Genomic DNA, 20,430 nt, shown 5'->3' with positions numbered 1-20,430 from the left:
AAGTAAATCCATGTTTCTTTTCTTTCTTTTTGTCAATTGCAGGTCCATGTTCCACTCATCTATGTGCCTTTGGGGCTATATGCCAGGAGCAAAATAACCGGGCGATATGTGCATGCCCGCAAACATGTAACGAAGTGTTTTCACCTGTATGTGGCAGTGATGCTATTACATATATGAATGAATGTTATCTTAATGTTGCATCATGTACACAGATGACAAGAATAGTAATAGATATGCAGGGACCATGCGGTAAGTTTACACATTGAATTGGTTTCTGCATCCTACTATATTTTTCTTATTTATAGTAGGATTTACTTGTATGTTATTAGAATTTTCCAGTTCCACTAGACGTTATTGGACACCTCATACCAGACTATTTTTTATTTTAAAAACTGACCTCCATTAGTTTACCGTATTTCCTTGAACATTCGCCTCCCTTCAATTTAACACCCCACCACTTTTTTCAACCAATATGTTTCAAAATTGTTGATATTTCCATGCTATCTTGTGTAGTAAGCTTACCAAGGGCAAGGTGCACACATGGTCACTAATGGCATCGGTAATTGGCGAAAATCTGGTTGTAAACCCGGAAGTGAACCGTAAGTCATCGTTCCTAAGATCATAGTTCGTCATTTCAGAATGAGTTTTTAATTTTAACGATTTTAATGGGAGTTATCGTTCTAAAAATTACCTCTAATAAACGCCCTCGTTTTGGAAAATGCAACACCCTGGGGGACGACTATTCGAGGAAATATGGTATGCTGATTCTTTCCACTGTAGCTTTCTGTAGTAGTGTAGTGTCCTACACTGTGAAACAGAAACTCTTTTCATCTGTAAAAAAATGTGAATGAGGCCCTCTATAATTTTGAGTTTACTCTAAAGGGTGTTTTAGCAACTCTAGACAACAGCCAATATTTTATCCATGTTCAGTACCTTCTGTATTCATTTGAATTAATGATGTTTACACTGTAAATGTTTCATTGATAAGACATTATTATTAACAATGTTTCAATTATTATGAATTATTATTTACTTTGTACATTTAATTAACCTAGCTTCCTCTTCTCACTGACATGAATCCGGTGACTGCTGACTGTTGATGTTGCTGTACATAGTGATTATGTCAAATACTTTTGATTGTTTAACAATATTTCAATTATTATGAATTATTATTTACTTTGTGCATTTAATTAACCTAGCCCCCTCTTGTTGCTAACATATGATTCGGGTGACTTACTGCCATTGCTACATAGTGATTATGTCACATGTATTTTCAAATACTTTTGATTGTTTAACAATATTTCAATTATTATGAATTATTATTTACTTTGTACATTTAATTAACCTAGCCTCCTCTTGTTGCTAACATATGATTCGGGTGACTTACTGCCATTGCTACATAGTGATTATGTCACATGTATTTTCAAATACTTTTGATTGTTTAACAATATTTCAATTATTATGAATTATTATTTACTTTGTACATTTAATTAACATAGCCTTCTCATCTCACTAACATATGATTCGGGTGACTGACTGCCATTGCTACGTAGTGATTATGTCACATGTATTTTCAAATACTTTTGATTGTTTAACAATATTTCAATTATTATGAATAATTATTTACTTTGTACATTTAATTAACCTAGCCTCCTCTTCTCACCAACATATGATTCGGGTGACTGACTGCCATTGCTACTGAGTGATTATGTCACATGTATTTTCAAATACTTTTGATTGTTTAACAATATTTCAATTATTATGAATAATTATTTACTTTGTACATTTAATTAACCTAGCCTCCTCTTCTCACTTGACATCGTAACATGAGTGCCCAACAATACCCACAATGCTGTAATTCATTATAATATTCTTACAAGTTAAACGTTCACTCCGCGATCATTTCCGAGATGCAAGTCCCAAGCCTTGAAATAAGCAGACTGGAACCAGGAGCAATTTGTTTTTGAAAATCCTGGTTCACTGGGATTATACAAGAACCAGGAGCAATATCTGAAGAATCGGGTGCAATTTTCAAATAGTAAATATTTTTCTGCATATATAATACAGCATACCAGCACTACCATGACTACTGCATCAAGTGCAAAACTGGAATCAAGAGCAATTTTTTCCAGAAAATTGCTCCTTGTTCATGTGAATTTTACAAAGACCAGGAGCAATTGATGGCTTTATGAGGGCAAAGTTGCTCCTGGCACCTGCTTATTTCAAGGCTTGGTGGATACAAGTACCCATGTAGATAGTTGCTGTACTTGATGCGGATCAACTGGAAGTACACATTGATATGACTCTTGCCTCCGTGTGGAGTTGCCGTACGGGACCAATCAGATGGACATATAGCACCAATCAGATGGACATATAGCACCAATCAGATGGAGGCTTATTAAAAAAGAGGGGTCGTTTGCCCTTGCCAGCCATTATTTGTCAATTTTCAATGGAATTTTTACATCACTTGGATCAAAGTAGGGGTAGTCCTGTTCCACATATACCATGTGATACTATTCCACTGCATAGTAATATTTGCTGCAAGAACTTGAAGGGACAAAAGGGACCCAATCAGATTGAACAATAAATTGATGGAGAAGAACATTCATAGTAACACTGCTGATTGTCTAGTCTAGACTAGGAATTATGGGGCCGTGTTGGAACCACATGTCTGCTCTTAGAATGGAAATGATCATGGGAATGGGACTCATTATATTGTCATATCTTGCAATCTGTAAGATTGTAGTGACAATATGACCATGTGTTGCAAACATTGGGTTTGAAGGTTTGTGATAGCCAGGCGTATAGCTGGAGCCAGTGGGGGCAAAGGTGGAGAATGTCCCCATCCCAAACCTCCCCCCAAAAAGTCTTACCTCGCTGCACAAACTAGTCAATTTGGGAAAAATAATCAACTTCTGAGGGACACATCTCCACTCGGACACCTCTTGTATCACGCAAGCACGATATGCCCCCGATGCCCCCCTGCCCTAAATAATTCCTAGCTATGGGCCTGGAGATAGTTACTGCAGCTGTAGATCATCAAAGACAAGTAGATCTAGGAATTAAACATTTTTGGGAGGTGGGAATCAAAAGTGTCCTATATCCATATGCCCTGATGGAAAAGATGAGTTCCTTGACATCACAGAAAAAATTGCAAAAATGAAAACTCTTTACTCAACTCATCAATCCATGTTGCAATTTTGGGGATCAAAATTTAAGAGAAATATCAGAAAGGTCAACCCACATCAGTGTAACCGGTAAAGTGGTGCCAGATTATTGTATGAAACAACTTGTCCATTTTACTCAATGGACCCTATATCACCAGAGGCTACAAAGGCGGATGAATGAATTTGACTTTGTTTTGGTTCAGGTTAAAACCAACTTCTTTACACTAAACAGGTGGCCTTGCGCCATTCCCAAAGTTCTCTATAAGCCACTTACGACTAATCAAAGCAATTTTGTAACTATTTTGGTTGCTTTTGGCGAAAGAAAATAAAATAGTCCCTTTCTCTTTTTAATCTGCTTGTTGCAGGCAGCAAAACTCTTGTATAGTCCTTTGGTAGGCTGTGTGTCCAAATATTAGGAGGTAGATGCCTTTGATCTTGTGAAATGGGGAAGTTTACGGTAACATCTCGGAGGTGTTCAACCTTTGCCAATATACATATCTGGAGGAGAGAGACAATATTGGTTTACTCGGATTAAGAATTTTGCCCTCTGAATGCAGGTGTCTTTTGTTACAAAACAAACTTGCTTATTTCAGAAACTGAACCAAAATAAGATGATTATGTTTTGTAGGGAACTATTTGTGATCTAAGGTCAGCAAACAGCTTTAACAACTTTTTAAAATGTAGGGTACTTTAAAATCTTATGTTTCTTTATTTGGCAGCAAAGAAGGAGGCAAAAGGTTAAAGAGGGGGTTTTAGTACTATTTTCCCCAGACTACTTTGCCTGTAATCAGCTTCTTCCATCTTTGAAACTATTAAGTAATTTTTGGTTCCCAACTTTATACATCCAGAAGTACATGTGTATCTGCACTGCTTTGAATTGGCGTCAACATGACCATGAGTCACAAGTACCTCCATACATTTTCTTTCACTTTCAAAGTTATTCTTTAAAGAAAATGAGGCAGATTTATATTATAAGCTTTTGCCAGCCATGCTCTGACCAAAATCAATACTTATCTTCAGAAATTGTCAACATGTTCTGATGCCATCAAATTCAAGAAATATTTTGTGTGACAATAAACTGCTATAATGTTCTCACCTTTCAGGTGTTTTGAGAATGTGTTTAGGTTTATGTTCAGGTAGTTCAGGTGAACAATTTAAACTGGGGGAAAAAAGACCCTTGTGACCCACAAAAGCTGTAATAATAACCACCAATGGAACTTGTTAGTGCCCGCCATATAAACAAATTTAACTCGGCAACCCCAGGTCTTTATACACATTTTATCTGGAAGAATGGTGTATGTCTCTCAAACATGAGCTCATAGAGACATTTTACATTCTCTGATCGACATTGACGCTCGCAGGCATAGTGAATGCATAGTGCAGAAGTAACCAACCCTTTTTGGAAAGCGACTCAAGTTATTGAGGGTCAGGACAATCACTCACGCCCCATGTGGCGACACCATTAAAAACTTTGGAGGAAATAAATTTGGGGAAGGGCAAATATCTAAAAATTTGTAATGGGTGAGGCTTTCACCTGATACTATTATAAAATCTGCATTTCAAGGGGTAAAATGGGGGATGAGGCTGTCTATTGGGTCATGCCCCTTTCATTAGGCTCAAAAGAAAGCGATTTCAACCTGTGAAATTTCTTACCCATGAAAACCTTTTTCAAATATTGAAAAAGCTGGCATAAAAATGAAGTTTCTTAAAATACACCATATTTGGAAAAGTGTGAATGGAAAAAGTTTTGTAAATTTGGCATGGGAAAACTTCACTATTTTGTCAAACTTAACAATACTTGTCAAACATGTTCACTTAATAAATGGCACTTCTCCTCCCCTATGAAATTGGACCCTTTTTTCTCACTTTATTTCTCTTTTACAAGTAGCCCCACTAAAATATCTTCAAAGAGAAGAAAGTTTGGTTGCCATGGTAACATCACAAGTGCAGGTCTCACTATTCTGAGTGTGTTCTGTCATCTGATAGTGGATAGTGTTTTTTCACACTTCCTCCAAGCTATCCCTATTATTGGGCCAATTGTGTGCATTGTTTGGCGATATTTCATGCCGCACTTTTGATAAAATATTTCCCCCTTTATGTAGCTTGGTATGTGGGTGAAGTTTACGTTTGATACCAACTTGAGACTAGCAGAAGTAAAGAGGAGTATGCTGAGGTGTGATACCAGTGGATAAGTCTCAAGTGGATTAATCAGAAAGTCAATTGGGAAAAAATTTAACAACTAGAGGGACCAGCAACTTTTTGACAGCGTTCCAGAAGGATCAGGTTCTTCCTCTATCTGGAGTTAACAATTTGGTGTGCTACTTAATCTTTTGTAGCAGTGAGGGCAGTGAAACTCATTGTCACTCAGCTGAGCCATTGAGGTTCAGGGAGAAGTGAGAAAAGAAATTAACTGTTGCAAGTTTTGAGTGACACCAATTTTGGTTCCGGTAGTTCTACTTTCAAGATTTGACAATTTGGCATGGTTTTTCTCTGAATCTATAATAGCAGCAAGAGCACTGCGTGATCACGAAGCGGAAATATCGAGGTTACAAAGAAAGCGAGAAACTGTTGCAACATTTGAGTGACACTAATTTTGTTTGATTTGACTTATTGTGTGCCCTGTTTTACATCCTGGCAAATGCACACAATGTCAAGCATTGGCTGAGTAGTTTTGAATGACTGACAAATCATGACGATGTTCTCCAGCAAGGTTGCACGAACCCTCCTGCATACTTGAATTTCATGTTTGGCTCACTTCACTACATTTTATCTTAAAACTGAGCATCGAGATATTTCAAGGTATTGGATTTTAGAAGTACGAGAAGGAAGAGGGGAAATACAGCCTGTGTATATAAATATGAACAGACTGAAAACATTGCTGATGGTGGATATAGATTGTACAGATGCGGTGTAGTGCTTCCAGTTACCCGACTGCTCGATGAGAATTGATGACAGCATCACATATGCTAAGCATGCTTGTCTACTGATGAGTAGAGAGGCCTCCTAAATAAAATTTTTGCTCCAACTCGACTCTGACTTTATTTTAATACTTGAGAGTACAGTACACCTGATCGAATTTGTTGCCTTTGGAAGGAAATATCTCGCTAGTGACTAACGGTGGACGTCTTATTTTATTTAACACCATTGTGAGTTAGGATCACTGCACATGCTGAATAAACCTTGCTATGTATTTATGTTTGTTTGTGTGAAGTTACCAAAATAGTGGCGTGTTTAGACATTATTATTTTGGCATTCAATGGTTGAGTTTGTGTTCCATCACTAATATCACAAGCGAAATCTCAAGTTGGATGGAGACGGGATATTGATATATTGATATATTGCTAGTACATGTACATATGGAATAGTACTCAAGCGTCTTATCAAGCGGACATGCATTGGCTCCCTGACCTAATCGGGAGCGTCTCTTCAATTAATGTGATATCGATAACATAATATCAATTTGAACATCAGATGGGAAAACCATTTTAATGTCGCTTTATTTAATCAACATTTTATGGAGACGAACTTGAACTTGTGTCAACTGTGATTGTATGGAAACAAGTGGTAGTGGGAGATAAATTGTGTTTCATTTTGAAAAGTGATAACGTTTTAAGTGACAAGCTGAGCTTTGTGGTAATATACATTTCGCTGTCTGAAGTCTGCAGGGATCCGAACCCCCAACCTTTGTACTCACAGGAAATACTTAATTTGTGGAATACTTTCCAACAACTTGTGGAATACTTTTGTTTACATGTCAGCTTGCTGTGGAATACATTTTGGTTTGAATTTGTTTTCAGATTACACTGTGTGGATATTTTGAATGGATATAGTTACCAAGGATCTTTTAGCATGGAGTTGAACTAGAGACTTCTCAATATACTCTAGTTGAACCAAGTGTACCAGAATCATTATATATTGTTTGTACATCAAGAAAGATTTTGTTCCAGGATCACTTTTGATGCGACATTTCTTTTTGATTGCAGACGAGATTCGAACCCAGTTCCTGAACTAACAATTTCTACATTATTTCCTATATATGATATCTATGATATCATCCAAACCTTGATCACAATGGCCCTTATTACCAATATGTTAACCACTCTGTGTCTACTTTATTCAGACTCCAGCAATCCATGCGACACAAAAGATTGCAGTTTCGGCGCAGAATGCATGCTGACGCCGGATAGGACTATGGCAAAATGTGTGTGTCCGCAAGACTGCGAAGAGTCACCGATGGAGCCATTATGCGGAAGTGACGGAGTTGATTATATGAATGACTGTGAATTACGGAGAGCAAGTTGTTTAGAAAGACGGACTGTAGATATTATTTATTATGGAAAATGCGGTAAGTGTACATATATATAATCAATAAAATAATAAAAGGATACAGCTAACCACTCCTCCCCTGTTTTGAAAATTTAACCTGAGAGAAGAATGTTTCATAACTCATACACTATAGTAGTCCCTGTATAAATCATAGAGAATTGACATTTTGGGAGAAAAATGATATGACCTAATGATCTCGGAGTATGTTAAAGATTGTGAAATTTAAGCGGTATTTATCATTGATATGGCCTAAAGGAATTCATGGGTGTGTACTAGCGCCTACTCAGAAATTGACACACTTATGTAGCTTTTGATAGATTTTCTTTTCATGTGTTTTGGTATAATTTCAAGTCATATTCTAACAATGTCAATATGATGGACAGGATGAAATGATGGCACATTATGCATGTTACCAGTAAAGGGCCCACCGCAAGAGAATAGAACAAGGGTTGGGTTTTAGGATTTGGATTAGGGTTATAGGGTTAGGCCCTTCTTGTTGAGAGTTTTTGATGTTGAGATCAACATCCACATCAGAGTTTGGATTTTTAGATGGGTTAGGGCCATGATCATAAAGTTGCTCCAAGACAGAGGGCCGAAAGTACAGATATCTCTCGGATTTTGTATGATGGGCAGTCCAATGACATTGTAAATAGCGCTTTAAAATAGCCAATCAGGGGTGCACCGGTAATGCAAACTGAAAGGGGCTGTACATTTAAGATAATTTAATGATGAGGCCAATCTTATTGTGCTATCTATACTCATTGTTATCTTCCATCATTGCCATTTGCCTAAGACTGAGTGATATATGCCTGATAGGGAATCAGATATAAGTCACTTATTTCAAAGAGATGCTAGAGTTTGATTAACTTTGCACAGGAATACAAGTTGGCAATAGCTCAAGTTTTCTATATTAAACTGTGACTTATATTAGGAGAAGTAAATAAATATTCAGTAAACCCCCTCCTCAACTTCCTAAGGGTGAAACTCCTAATATTAAAGTCATATCTGACATTACCGAATTCTGTAATTCTTTCATAAACAAATTTGAAGCAGTTGCAATAATAACTGAGTGCTTGCACAGCTATGGAATTATCATCTGTTCAACAGAAAACTTAAAACCTCTTTTGCAGAAATCGGATGTGCCTATACCTAACCTGATCCCATATTTTTTCGAAATTTTCCCAAAATGTACGAGTTTTTAACTATTTGTGAACAAATTCCATAATGCCTCCATAAATAAGTTTGAGGCAGTTGTACAGATGACTGTTTACACAGCTATGTAAGTACAGAATTTGGGATATTCCAGTTTAAGTCCATACACCCCCTGTGGAAGACATGACCTTAAATCTTCCACACAAGGGGTGTAGATTTCAAATGGAGTCACCCATTCAGGTAACCCCATTTTTAAATTCACCATTGTGGAAGATCAAGGTCATTGTGTCATCCATAGGGGGTGTATGTATTTCAACTTAAAGAGCCCAATATATGGTCCATAGGAGGAATCTGAAACCTTTTTGGCACAGTTTTCAAGTGTACTCAACAGGAGTATTGAACATTTATATCAACCTTTTGACAATTTTAAAGGCAAATTTTAAAATGATTTTTAAATTTAAAAAAAATGCAACATTTTAATAAAAAATAATTAACAGAATAGATTTTATTTATTATATTATTTAGATATAGCCAGGCCCGTATGCATGGGGGGGTGCGGCCCCAATTTGAAAAAGTATACAAAAGTCCCAAAATTTACTTGAATTTGCCAGCATAGCGTGCAAAAAATCAGGTTTTTTATGCTTTTTTGGACAAAAAAGGTCCAAATTTTGGGAAGAAAGTTCACTTTTCACAAATTGCCCCCACCCCCTTGGAAAAAAAGTCCACTTTTTCAAAATCAGCACCCTGCAAATGAAATCCTGCGTGTACATGGGCCTGGATATAGCTCTGTATTTTTAAAATGAATCCACCATCATGATCATGGTGGGTGATGAGTAAATAATGATAAGTAAACAAAGGGATGTCATGGTTACCAAAATACATTTCAGTCCTTGTTGACTCGCTTTTGGGGCGTCAGGTTTGTGGTTTGTGCAATTCGGCAGACCTTGTCGTCTTCTATATTATTTGTCTATATGCTGGTCTATTAATACATTACCGTCAAGTGCAACACCTATTTGTGACCAAACTGGAAGTAGATGACTATGCTTGCATTCGTAAGTTTAGGTATAACTTCGATATGTTGGTCAATTGAGTGTGTTCCTTGAGCGTGTTGTGACCAATATACCAAAGCTTTCCAGAATGGCACAGGGTAAAGCTATAGCAATGCTTGCAATCATCAGATTTAGGTATAGCTTAGGTAAGTTGGTCACTTGAGCATGTTCCCGGAGCGTGTTGTGACCAGCATACAAGAACTTTTCAGAAGGGCACAGATCGGGATGGTGTCAAGACATTCCATAAACTGTTTGACATGATTCAAAGACTTGCAGCCAAGAAGCTCACCCCTACCATCCTACATAAATCATCACAGCCAGGATCAGCTCCTCAATGGAGATGAACCAATTCTGTACTCCTTGAGGTAGTGCGTCACATACTAATTGTGTTTTACAATTTTAATATTTCATCCTCACAAAACATTTACCTTTATCATACCACTAAGGGAAACATCAAAGAACACCGCTGACCTGATATATTTTCGTATCTAGTCAGTGAGTGCGTATTTTACGCTTTATATCTAGTCAGTGAGAGCGTATTTCGCAAACCCGATCTGCCAGATATCTGGCGAGGTACGCGTATAAAGGCGATTCGCGTAAACCGGGCGCGTAAAATGCACGAAATCTGTAAAACGCGGAACAGTCATCTACTTTTTTGTAATTTCTTGTAATGTGTTTCCTATTTAGCAGCAATTAAAATGTTTAAAAACGTAATTATTTTAATATTTAGAATGACTTACAGGCTGAGTCAAAAAGAAGTAAACGCATGTTTGAGGGGCTGTAACTCGAGATCTGTAAGAAATCTGCTAAAAATAAAAATACCACTGGAAAGAGCAAATTTCACACGTCTAAATAAAAAAAAGAATTGTTGCAATTGCTCACAGCAAACTCAAGTTATACTCATTTGAATACAACCACCCATTTTTGTAGCTGCACACGGTTTCACTTCCCAAGCAGGGGCCTACCTATTATATTGATTATATTGATTGATATTCAAATGCAAATAAAGTTCTGTGGCAGGTGTGGTTTCGATCAATAATTCCTACATATTAAAGGGCTCTTTTCAATATGAATTTTACCCCCATTGCACTACATTATAATAAAACGGGCCAAATGACAACATGGCACCACAATTTACCGCACGGGAGCGCACGTTTCTGTCGACGAAGTATCATGAAACTATTGGTTCCACTGAAGTTCAGCGTGTGTTTTTTTCGTCTCCAATTTCCTACAGCAAACATGTAAGGGAGCAGTATATAAGAATGTGAACAAGCTCAATGTGCATGGGACACTAAGGAACAGACAGCCGGAAGCTTCAGGCAGATCACGAACTGCTAGATCACAAGTGAACATTGCTAGAGTTAGACATGCGTTACAGCAAGACCAAAGATCAGCTCAATCCTTTACCCAAAATTCCCCAATCAAGCTTCTGCCGGATCGTTCGTAAAGACTTGAATTGGTATCCCTACAAACTATAGTACCGTCATGCACTTTGTTGAATATTAATTAAAAGCAAAAGTTGTCTTTTCAACAATAAATCCTGTTAGTACTTTGCTGATTCGTCGAAATTGAAATGGATGAAAATCAATCAGCCGTGTGCAGCTACAAAAATGGGTAGTTGTATTCAAATGAGTATAACTTTAGTTTGCTGTGAGCAATTGCAACAATTCTTTTTTTATTTAGATTTGTAGCATTTGCTCTTTCCAGTGGTATTTTTATTTTTAGCAGAGTCTTTGCAGATCTCGAGTTACAGCCCCTCAAACATGAGTTTACTTCTTTTTGACTCAGCCTGTAGTGGTATGATAAATTAGTTATTAGGTTCAGCGTCGGATAGTGCAGGGGAAATTATATGCGCTCAGTGTCATACTGGGTTCAGCCTTTGGCTTCACCCAGTATGACACTTCGCGCACGATAATTTCCCGTACCATACCTCCGCTTCACCTAATAACTAATATTCTTTGTGTACAGGAATGTTGAAATTTCATTCTTGTTCTCAAATTTTCAAAGAAAGGCTCTAAAATAAAATGCTTTTTAATCCTTTCCCAACTTTGGCTTTAATTTTTTTGAAATTATACCTTTTGAAATGTATCAAATGCATTCAAATCACAATATGCTATAAGATTCAATTTCAATGGGAGGTTGCCCAAAGGAGGAATCCATCTTATTTTATTTTCCAAACATTGAAGAAACTTGATTATAAAATTTCCACCTTATTATAACCCACTATAAACCACTCTGGTTGGGTAAAACTGTTCAAAATACTCCTCCCTTTCCAAACGCCAGATGTTTGATCTGTAACGGGAAACCAATTTTGAATAAAAATCAAAAGAACAAAACGTTGCAAGATTTGATTGCAAATAGGTCCCTTTGAGGCCGCTGTTTTGTTGTTAAGTGAGGTACATAATTGTTGCTAATGCATGATTGATGTAGGTAAATATTGTGGTATTCTTTGACAGAATCCAGACAATATTTTTTGTTTGAAATGAAACAATAAAAGCAAACAATAAAACTTTTTGTTTTTGCCTGTAAGCTTGCAGTGGTGGTAATGGTTGATGTGAACTTATGAACAGAAGTAAAAGTGGATCAAATTTTAAGGGAATTTATGGGAAATTACAGGTTATGAAAGGGAAAAAAATAAACACTTGAATATAATTTGTGTTCATTTCTGTCATGTAATCTCAATTTCAAAACCTGAGTTGTATTCCAAACCAGAAGGAATTATACACCATTGGTCCTATCAGAACTAAAGCATGTTTACGTATGGAATGACCCGGTATTAAAACAAATTAAGTAGGCTCTAATTCTGGACATCAGATTCTCTGGAAGATTTTGAATATTGAGGGGGCCTGGCCCAAGTTATGGGAGGGGGGGGGGGCTATGGTACTTTTCCAGAGCCACCAAAATTATTGCCCCCCCCCCCACACACAGTTCAGGACATGTTTCTTGCATATCAAAGTACTTTAAGATATAATTCCCAATTTCAGAGAATGGATAGATCTTGAAAAGTGAAATAAAATACTTCCAGACATGTGGGATGTAGCTTTCTGGCATGAATTTGTTGGTATATATGCACCTATTTACAAAGTTCATGAGCTCTTTTTGACCCATATACCAATTGTCAGTCTTCCATGTTTCCTTCACTAACCTCCTGCCATGGGGTTAGGAATTATACTATGGTCAAGTTTGGACAGAATTATTAATGCAGCCGTCAAAGTGAGTCTTGAACCTACCCTCCTCAAGGGGTTCACCTTGATTCACCCTTCAAAAATAATTTTTAGGCAAAGATTCACCTTCTGTCCAAAAATATTAGTTCAAGATTCACCACAAGAAAAAAATTATTAGGTCAAGATTCACCTGATCTGTGAATGCTGGTTCTATGTAAAAGCATTATAACAATCCACACGGGGGTCAAGATTAGTCAAAGATTCACTTTTACAATCATATATTTGGTTGAAGATTCACAGCATCTGAAAACTCATTGGGTCAAGATTCACCCTATGGTTTTGTCCAGTACGTTAAAGATTAGACGCATTTTCACCAATGACATGGTGAAGTCTTGAGGAGGGTAGGGTCAAGATTCCCTTTGACGGCTGCATAAGCACAGATGATTTATCAACTGCAATAAGTGAATGGAGTCCTAATGGCTCCTGGTGTGAAATAATGGGAAATGTAACAATTGACAGATGATCTGCCATTATGCTTTCTAGTAAGCATCTGTTAGGATTATCTGTACCAATTTACACAATTAAGTTCAGGAGCTCTTTTTCACCCATATGCAAAATGTTAGCCTTCCATGTAAACCTCTGGAATTTACTGGTCAAGTGTGAATGCCTTTGGACAGAATGATGCATGTACAAATGATTTGTCATTTTCACAAAAGTGTTAGAATGGCTCTTGAAGTGAAATAATTTCAAAAGTAACTCAAGACAGATATATTAAAATGTTCATATCAAAAGAATGCCTTAAGTTCAGTGGAACAAGCAAACATTTCTGTCAGTCACTCTCATAAAACCGCTGATGGCGAATATAGGCTTTTGAAGTAAATAAGCAAAAGCTTACAGAAAGCAACGCACAAGCAAACAAACAACTTCCTGTTTAAGGTCCATATACAATTATGTGCCTCAGATTTCTCATGTTAGAGGTGAAGGGGGGAGGGCTTTCTCTAGGAATAAATATTGGGCACAGAAATTACTTGAGAAATTTAAGAGAAGTATTCAGTGACAGAATGGGCTTATTTCATTCTGCATATTAAAAATTCATGTGAAGCAAATTTGACCAAAACAAGCAGCAAAAATCTGTAGTGTTTACCGCATCACATGATAAAAATAAGATTTCCAACCTTCCAAACGGCCCCTATGTGTATATGTATAGAGTTTCCTGTAACTTATGTCGTAGTGTGTTTATATCTGCCAACGGCTATGTCCTACATAGTCCTCCATGTCATCATCACTAGCATTCCTTCGCTAGAGATGTGCTTTTACTTGATGCATATACGGAGGTTTCCCTCCCTCTTATTCAAAGTATTGATGATGATGCTAGGTAATGTTGTGTACATATTATTATGGCCTATGTGAACCTGATTCCACTACTCGTGTATTTTATAGATGTTAAAGGAAGATTTAGATTGTAGCATAACACATGCCCATTGCCCACCCACTGGTGAATAACTTTGTTGGTTGGTAGAATTTCAAGACTATCCACCCATGTAGTGGGTAGTAATAAGAGATCAGTGCAAGTCACCACATTTTCTGAGCCACTAAATCAGTAGAAAAGGGGTGCCTACTATAAAGGACTCTTTTCAGAGCCACCAACCTTTAATGCTCAGTCTGTTTGAATGGCTCTTTTCAGAGCCACTGAATCTTAAGTAAGAAAGGGCCACATGCTAGAACAGCTCTTTTCAAAGCCACCATCTCGTTTGAAGGTGCATCTTAAAAATACAAATAAAAAACTATACAAGACTATAGTCTTTTATATACCAGAGAGATGGTGGCTCTGAAAAGAGCTGTTCTAGCAAATAAAATTACCAACCACTCTAAAGTTTTACATGGTCAGGAATAAGCAATCAAACAAAATACTAACAATCATTTGTAATCAAAGAGCTATATTTATAAAAATGCAACATTAAATTTCTAATGAAATTTTTCTTTTGAAGACTGTTACCCTTGTAAGTTATATTTTTGTTTAAAAAACATTTATATTTGCAATAAATCTCATCAAACTTTTTTTTTTTTTGTCAATTGTAATCCATTACAGATCCGTGTGAAACTGTAGAATTTGATGGAGCCATATGCAAATTAGACTTCCAACGAAAAGCCACCGCTGCCTGTCACTCGACCTGCGATAACGAAGATTATTCTCCCGTCTGTGCATCGGATGGTAATGTGTACGACAATGACTGCGCAATGCAGAGGGCGGCATGCATACGTGGTGTGGATCTGGCGGTTTATAAACTTGGAGAATGTGACCCAGGAGCACGTAAGTTACACAGGGGTTGGAAACCTCTGGAAATGGGCAACTTGCATCCCAGCAAACACAAAATATCTTCAGCATGTTTTTAAAATGTTTGAATAACTTAAAATGTCAGGTTATTAAAAAAATGTTTTGAAGCATTTAAAAAAATGTTGGCAAAATGTATATTGTAAAATATCTCTTTGCTGACATTCAAAATTATCTTTTATCAACACTTCAACATATGGCAACGTTTAAAAATGTTTAGGAAATGTTATTAAACAGTCCATTACCTTTACATAACCAGGCATAACACTGACTTAGTGCTCTCTGAGCAGCCAAAAGAAGGGCTACCAGTTCGTTTCCTTAATGCTATTTGAGGGGCGTCACAGTTTGCGAACAGGGCTAGTTGTAAACCTGAAATTTAAATGTTCTTTTTACTCCCTTTTGTTTTTGTGTTTGCTTGGGTGTCATTGTGAATTTTTTGAAGTGACATATACCAAATTAGATTATTATAAACCACCCCTATATTCAGTGCTGAACATGAGCAGTAATATTAAGGCATATGGCTTTGCACTGCAAAAAAGGTGATAATATTGCCCTCCTCATCTGGCTTGATACAAAGGAATAGTTTATAGTAAACTGGTATTCATCACTATGGAAAAAAACAGAAACACAACATCATGATGAACATTTTACAAAGGGATGTCTTGCTTTTCACACCAGAGGGCAGAGGCATGTATCTCTAGGGGTGGGCACTGACCCAAAAAATTTTCAGGAAGCAGTTTTTCTATGGCCAAATTTCATCAGGAAAAAGAATCTGTCAAAAAAAATTCACCAGATGAAGTCTTAGGTCGGGTTTTGGCGAAAATTCAAAATGGCCGCCAAAATAGGTGTTTTTTAGGGATTTTACCACTATTAGTATAGTTTTAGGCCAAAAGCACCAAGTAATATGTCTTTCTATATGTTTTTGAGGCCGCTGATTCCATATCTGCCATTAATATAATGGCCATATGAATATCTAGATGGCTAAAATTCAAAATGGCCGCCAAAATAGGTGTTTTGTCAAGATTTTGCCACTTTTTGTATAGGTTTAGGCCAAAAGCACCAAGTAATATGTCTTCCTATATGTTTTGAGGCTGCTAATTCCAAATCTACCATTTCTATAATGGCCAAATGAATATTTAGGTTAGATAATGGTAAAAATTCAAAATGGCCGCCAAAATCACCTTTTAAAAAAAAGACTTTCTGCGGACAGTGAGCCATTTATATTGATATATTGAGTAACGGGTCTTTTTAGGTGTTTTCACTTCACAGACTATGAATCTCTACTCTATTAAGCGATATGATTAATAGTGGCAATAATCACCTCAGATAATACATTTTATAATGGTACATGAGGCACCATTATGTTAAATGTACCGCACCAAGGCATTTGTTTTTTATATTATTGGTAGGCATGACTGTATATGGTGTCATTTGTGTCATTTCAGCTTCATAGCAGAGCACCATATAACAGCGGAAAAGCAAATATGAAGCCATAATATCGCTAAAGTGTTGCTGGATCACCGGGCAATTCAGGAATGCATGGTTAAGTCTTTCGCTAATCTAAGAAATGGATCCGTTGTGATCGGTAGAATGCTATTTCAGTGTCCAAGGGCTAAAAAGGACAATGAACAATATAAGCAAATGGTGCCAAATTGAGGCAAGTGAAATGACAGAGGACTGGATCAAGAAGAGTGTCTGATGACAGCATAATCTCTGGGCAAAGGAATCCTCGCTGACTATGACCATTGCAATTCAAATCTCTACTCAAAAATCTGAAGATTGGTTTGATAAAGTCGGGCAATTCAATTGGGATATGAACGAAAATACTTAGGACATACATGCAAAAACAGATACCTACTAAAAGAAACAGAAGCAGAATTTGATGTCAAGAATGACTATAGAGGACGAAATCTACATGGACAATTGCATCGGGGAATACTTTTTACAAAGCTGCATTCAATGCTACTGTTTCCAACTCATGGATCCGAAAGAATAAACAAGGAGCATCCAAAACCGAATTGGCTGAAAGGGCTAGAGAAAAATGCGAGAATCAGAAAGAGAGAGAGAGAGAGAGAGAGAGGAAGGTGTTGCTAAGAGACTGCAGATGTAAGCCTTGAATTTTCGAGATAGCCAGTGGTCATTGTATTTCTTGCTACGCTAGGCCTAGACCCATCGACCATGTGGTCACTCATCTATCATGTCATTGAGCTTGTGACCAGCAGGTTTTGTGTATCGTTAAGTTCTGCGGTGACAACATTGTCTGCTCTATCGAGCGAGTGTTGGAGATTGAGATAATGTCCTCCAAGTAGCGGTTCATGGCTCAACGACTTGGAAATACATGTGTTAGGTCTCCATTTGACCTCTGTTGTTTGGAAGTGGAAGCAATATCAGCTCTGTTTTGGAAAATCAACATTTTCTTGTTCCCAAATTCTGACCAAAGACAATGTTTACTGTGTGAAATATGATGCCTGCTAGATCATCCAGACTGACTTCATAATCTGGTAGGCATGACCATCTATCTGGATTTGATTTACATGTACCAAGCTTAACAGAGCTTGGAGTACTTAATGGCATGCTTCTTGTAGTCAAATTGCTAGTGTATAGGCTCAACTCTGACAAAATATTGAAGTCAGGGTATACCAACTTGTTTATTGGATTCAAGGCATCCTGCATCTGCAGGCTATTAGCAACACTTTCTTCTTGAACCAGTCCTCTGTTAGTTCACTTGTCACAATTTGGTTGACATTGATTATTTGCGAATATTGGCTACTGTCTCTTTGACACTGAAATATCACTCTACCGATCACAATTCAAGCATACATTTCTTAAATTAGCGATAGACTTGAACTTGCATTCCTCATTGTAGGGCTGATTTACCCGCTAACCCAGCAAGACTTTAGCGATATTGTGGCTTCGTGTTTGTTTTTGAGCTCCTATGGTGAACCTGAATTTACACAATTGACATACAGTTGTGCGTACTAAAAAACCTTGGTGCAGTACATTTGTCATAATGGTGCCTCTTGTACCATTATGAATATATTATCAGATATTGCCACAATGATTGATCATATTTGATTATTATCGAGTAGAGATTCATAGTCTGCAACATGAAAACACCTAAAAAGACATTTTTATTTACTCAATATAAATGGGTCCCTGTCAGCAAATTCTTAAAAAAAGGTGATCTTGGCGGCCATTTTAAATTTTTGCCATATTTTGATCTAGATATTCATATGACCATTATATTAATGGCAGATATGGAATCAGCGGCGTCAAAAACATATAGAAAGACATATTACTTGGTGCTTTTGGCCTAAAACTATGCAAAAAGTAGCATCATCTTGAAAAAAACACCTATTTTGGCGGCCATTTTGAATTTTAGCCATCTAGATATTCATATGGCCATTATATTAATGGCAAATTTGGAATCAGCAGCCTCAAAAACATATATAAAGCCATATTACTTGGTGCATTTGGCTTAAAACTATACAGAAAGTGGCATAATCTTAAAAAAACACCTATTTTGGCGGCCATTTTGAATTTTAGCCATCTAGATATTCATATGGTCATTATATTAATGGCAGATTTGGAATCAGCGGCCTCAAAAACCTATATAAACATATATTACTTAAAATAAAACAAACGAAGACGGGAAACAGTTGTACAGCAAATTTTCGGTACTGGGCGTACCTTCTTCAGGCTTTATTACATATTACATATATTACTTAGTGCATTTGGCCTAAAACTATATAGAAAGTGACAACATCTTGAAAAAACACCTATTTTGGCGGCCATTTTGAATTTTCGCCAAAACCCGACCTAAGACTTCATTTGGTGAAAAAATTTTTGACAGATTCTTTTTCCTGATGCAATTTGGCCATAGAAAAACTGGTTCCTGTGTAAGTTTGCAGAAAAAAGTGCTTGTGTGCCCACCCCTACTATTGCGAATTATAGGTCAAAAACTGTGAACTAGTTGCTGCTCAAGAACTTGGAAAAATCAATGCACTCGCACTGAAATGTTGATAGGCCTACGTCTAATGCGCCAGCCCCACAGTCGTGGGTGCATTTGACAAGCATCAAACATTCAGTGCAAGTGCAATATTTTCCCCAAAATGTAACCAGCTCCTGCAAAACTCAGAAACATGGTCAAGATTATCAAAATTTAGTTCCTGATATCATCAAAAAGAGATACTATCATGTTTATGGTTGGTATTAGCATGATCATTAGATCCATGCTAATTAGTTAAAAGCTAATTTATAAGAGGATCTGATCAACCTAGAAAATCTATACATTTGCAACCAGGTAAATAACTAGATACTTGGATTGCTCCAACTGAAATTTTTAATTTGATTACATCTGTCAGCCTTAGATCAGATTTTATATATTTTCATACATCATATGATTTGAGTTTTTTACTTCTTGTAAACAGAGTTTGGTTTTAGCACATTACTGTGAGCTCAGACTGTCTAAGGGATGAAATCACAACTCGACTGGCGGGTGACTGCCGGTTCCATCCGGTTGCTGTTATTATAAACAATAGAAACCGGACGGAACTGGGCAGAACCGGCGGTCAACTGCAGGTCGAATTTTGATTTCATCCCTAAGTTGGTTTGCAAGTTATACAACCATAAATATGCATAATACTACATGTATTAACATTGGTAGCACTGATAAAATTACACCAGCCAATGTGTAGGAAATATATCTTGTCAAATCTAAACTCATTCTCCTCTAACCTAAATCAGATTTTTACAAAGAAAAATTTCTGAGATTAGGATTTATTAAAGTACACAAACCTATATCCTGAACACAAAATGTGCACCTTGGCTTGAAAAAGGGACATTTCACAGCTAATAATGTTATCTTGCGCATGTATCTAAGCCCCCGATGGCGTTATACGTGTTGATGGGATAACTCCTCCCCAGCCTCATAAACCCTGTAGGGGTTGGTAACATGGCCTGACTGCTTGCTTGCTTGCTTGCTTGCTTGTTTGTCTTTATTCTTTGGGTAAGTGTCAGTGAACATCAGATTTGCATAGTGCGTATGCTCAAACTTTGCTGGAGCTAGCGGAGAAAGAGCAGATTCTCAAAGACTTTCCAGGGATCATAATTGCCTGAAATTACAAGAAATAATAAGTATATTGCTATACGCAGGGGAAGGAAGCACCACACATCGCGCACTAGCACAATTTATCATGAAATTACAATGGAAACATAACATGCATATACAGATAAATAAA

At 37.0% G+C, this 20,430-nt stretch overlaps 1 protein-coding gene across 1 annotated transcript in view; it reads left to right on the top strand.

Moving 5' to 3' along the window:
- Nucleotides 1-20,430, top strand: part of LOC140157844 (agrin-like) — a 338,313-nt gene that overhangs the window by 256,602 nt on the left and 61,281 nt on the right. Inside the window, 3 exon segments of the mRNA XM_072181092.1 lie at nt 43-249; nt 7,288-7,512; nt 14,948-15,169. Of these exon segments, the coding sequence (XP_072037193.1) occupies nt 43-249; nt 7,288-7,512; nt 14,948-15,169 (654 nt within the window).

The sequence above is a fragment of the Amphiura filiformis genome, chromosome 7 (assembly GCF_039555335.1).
Source record: "Amphiura filiformis chromosome 7, Afil_fr2py, whole genome shotgun sequence".
Taxonomy (NCBI): Eukaryota; Metazoa; Echinodermata; class Ophiuroidea; order Amphilepidida; family Amphiuridae; genus Amphiura; species Amphiura filiformis.
This window is presented reverse-complemented; position numbering and strand designations above follow the sequence as displayed.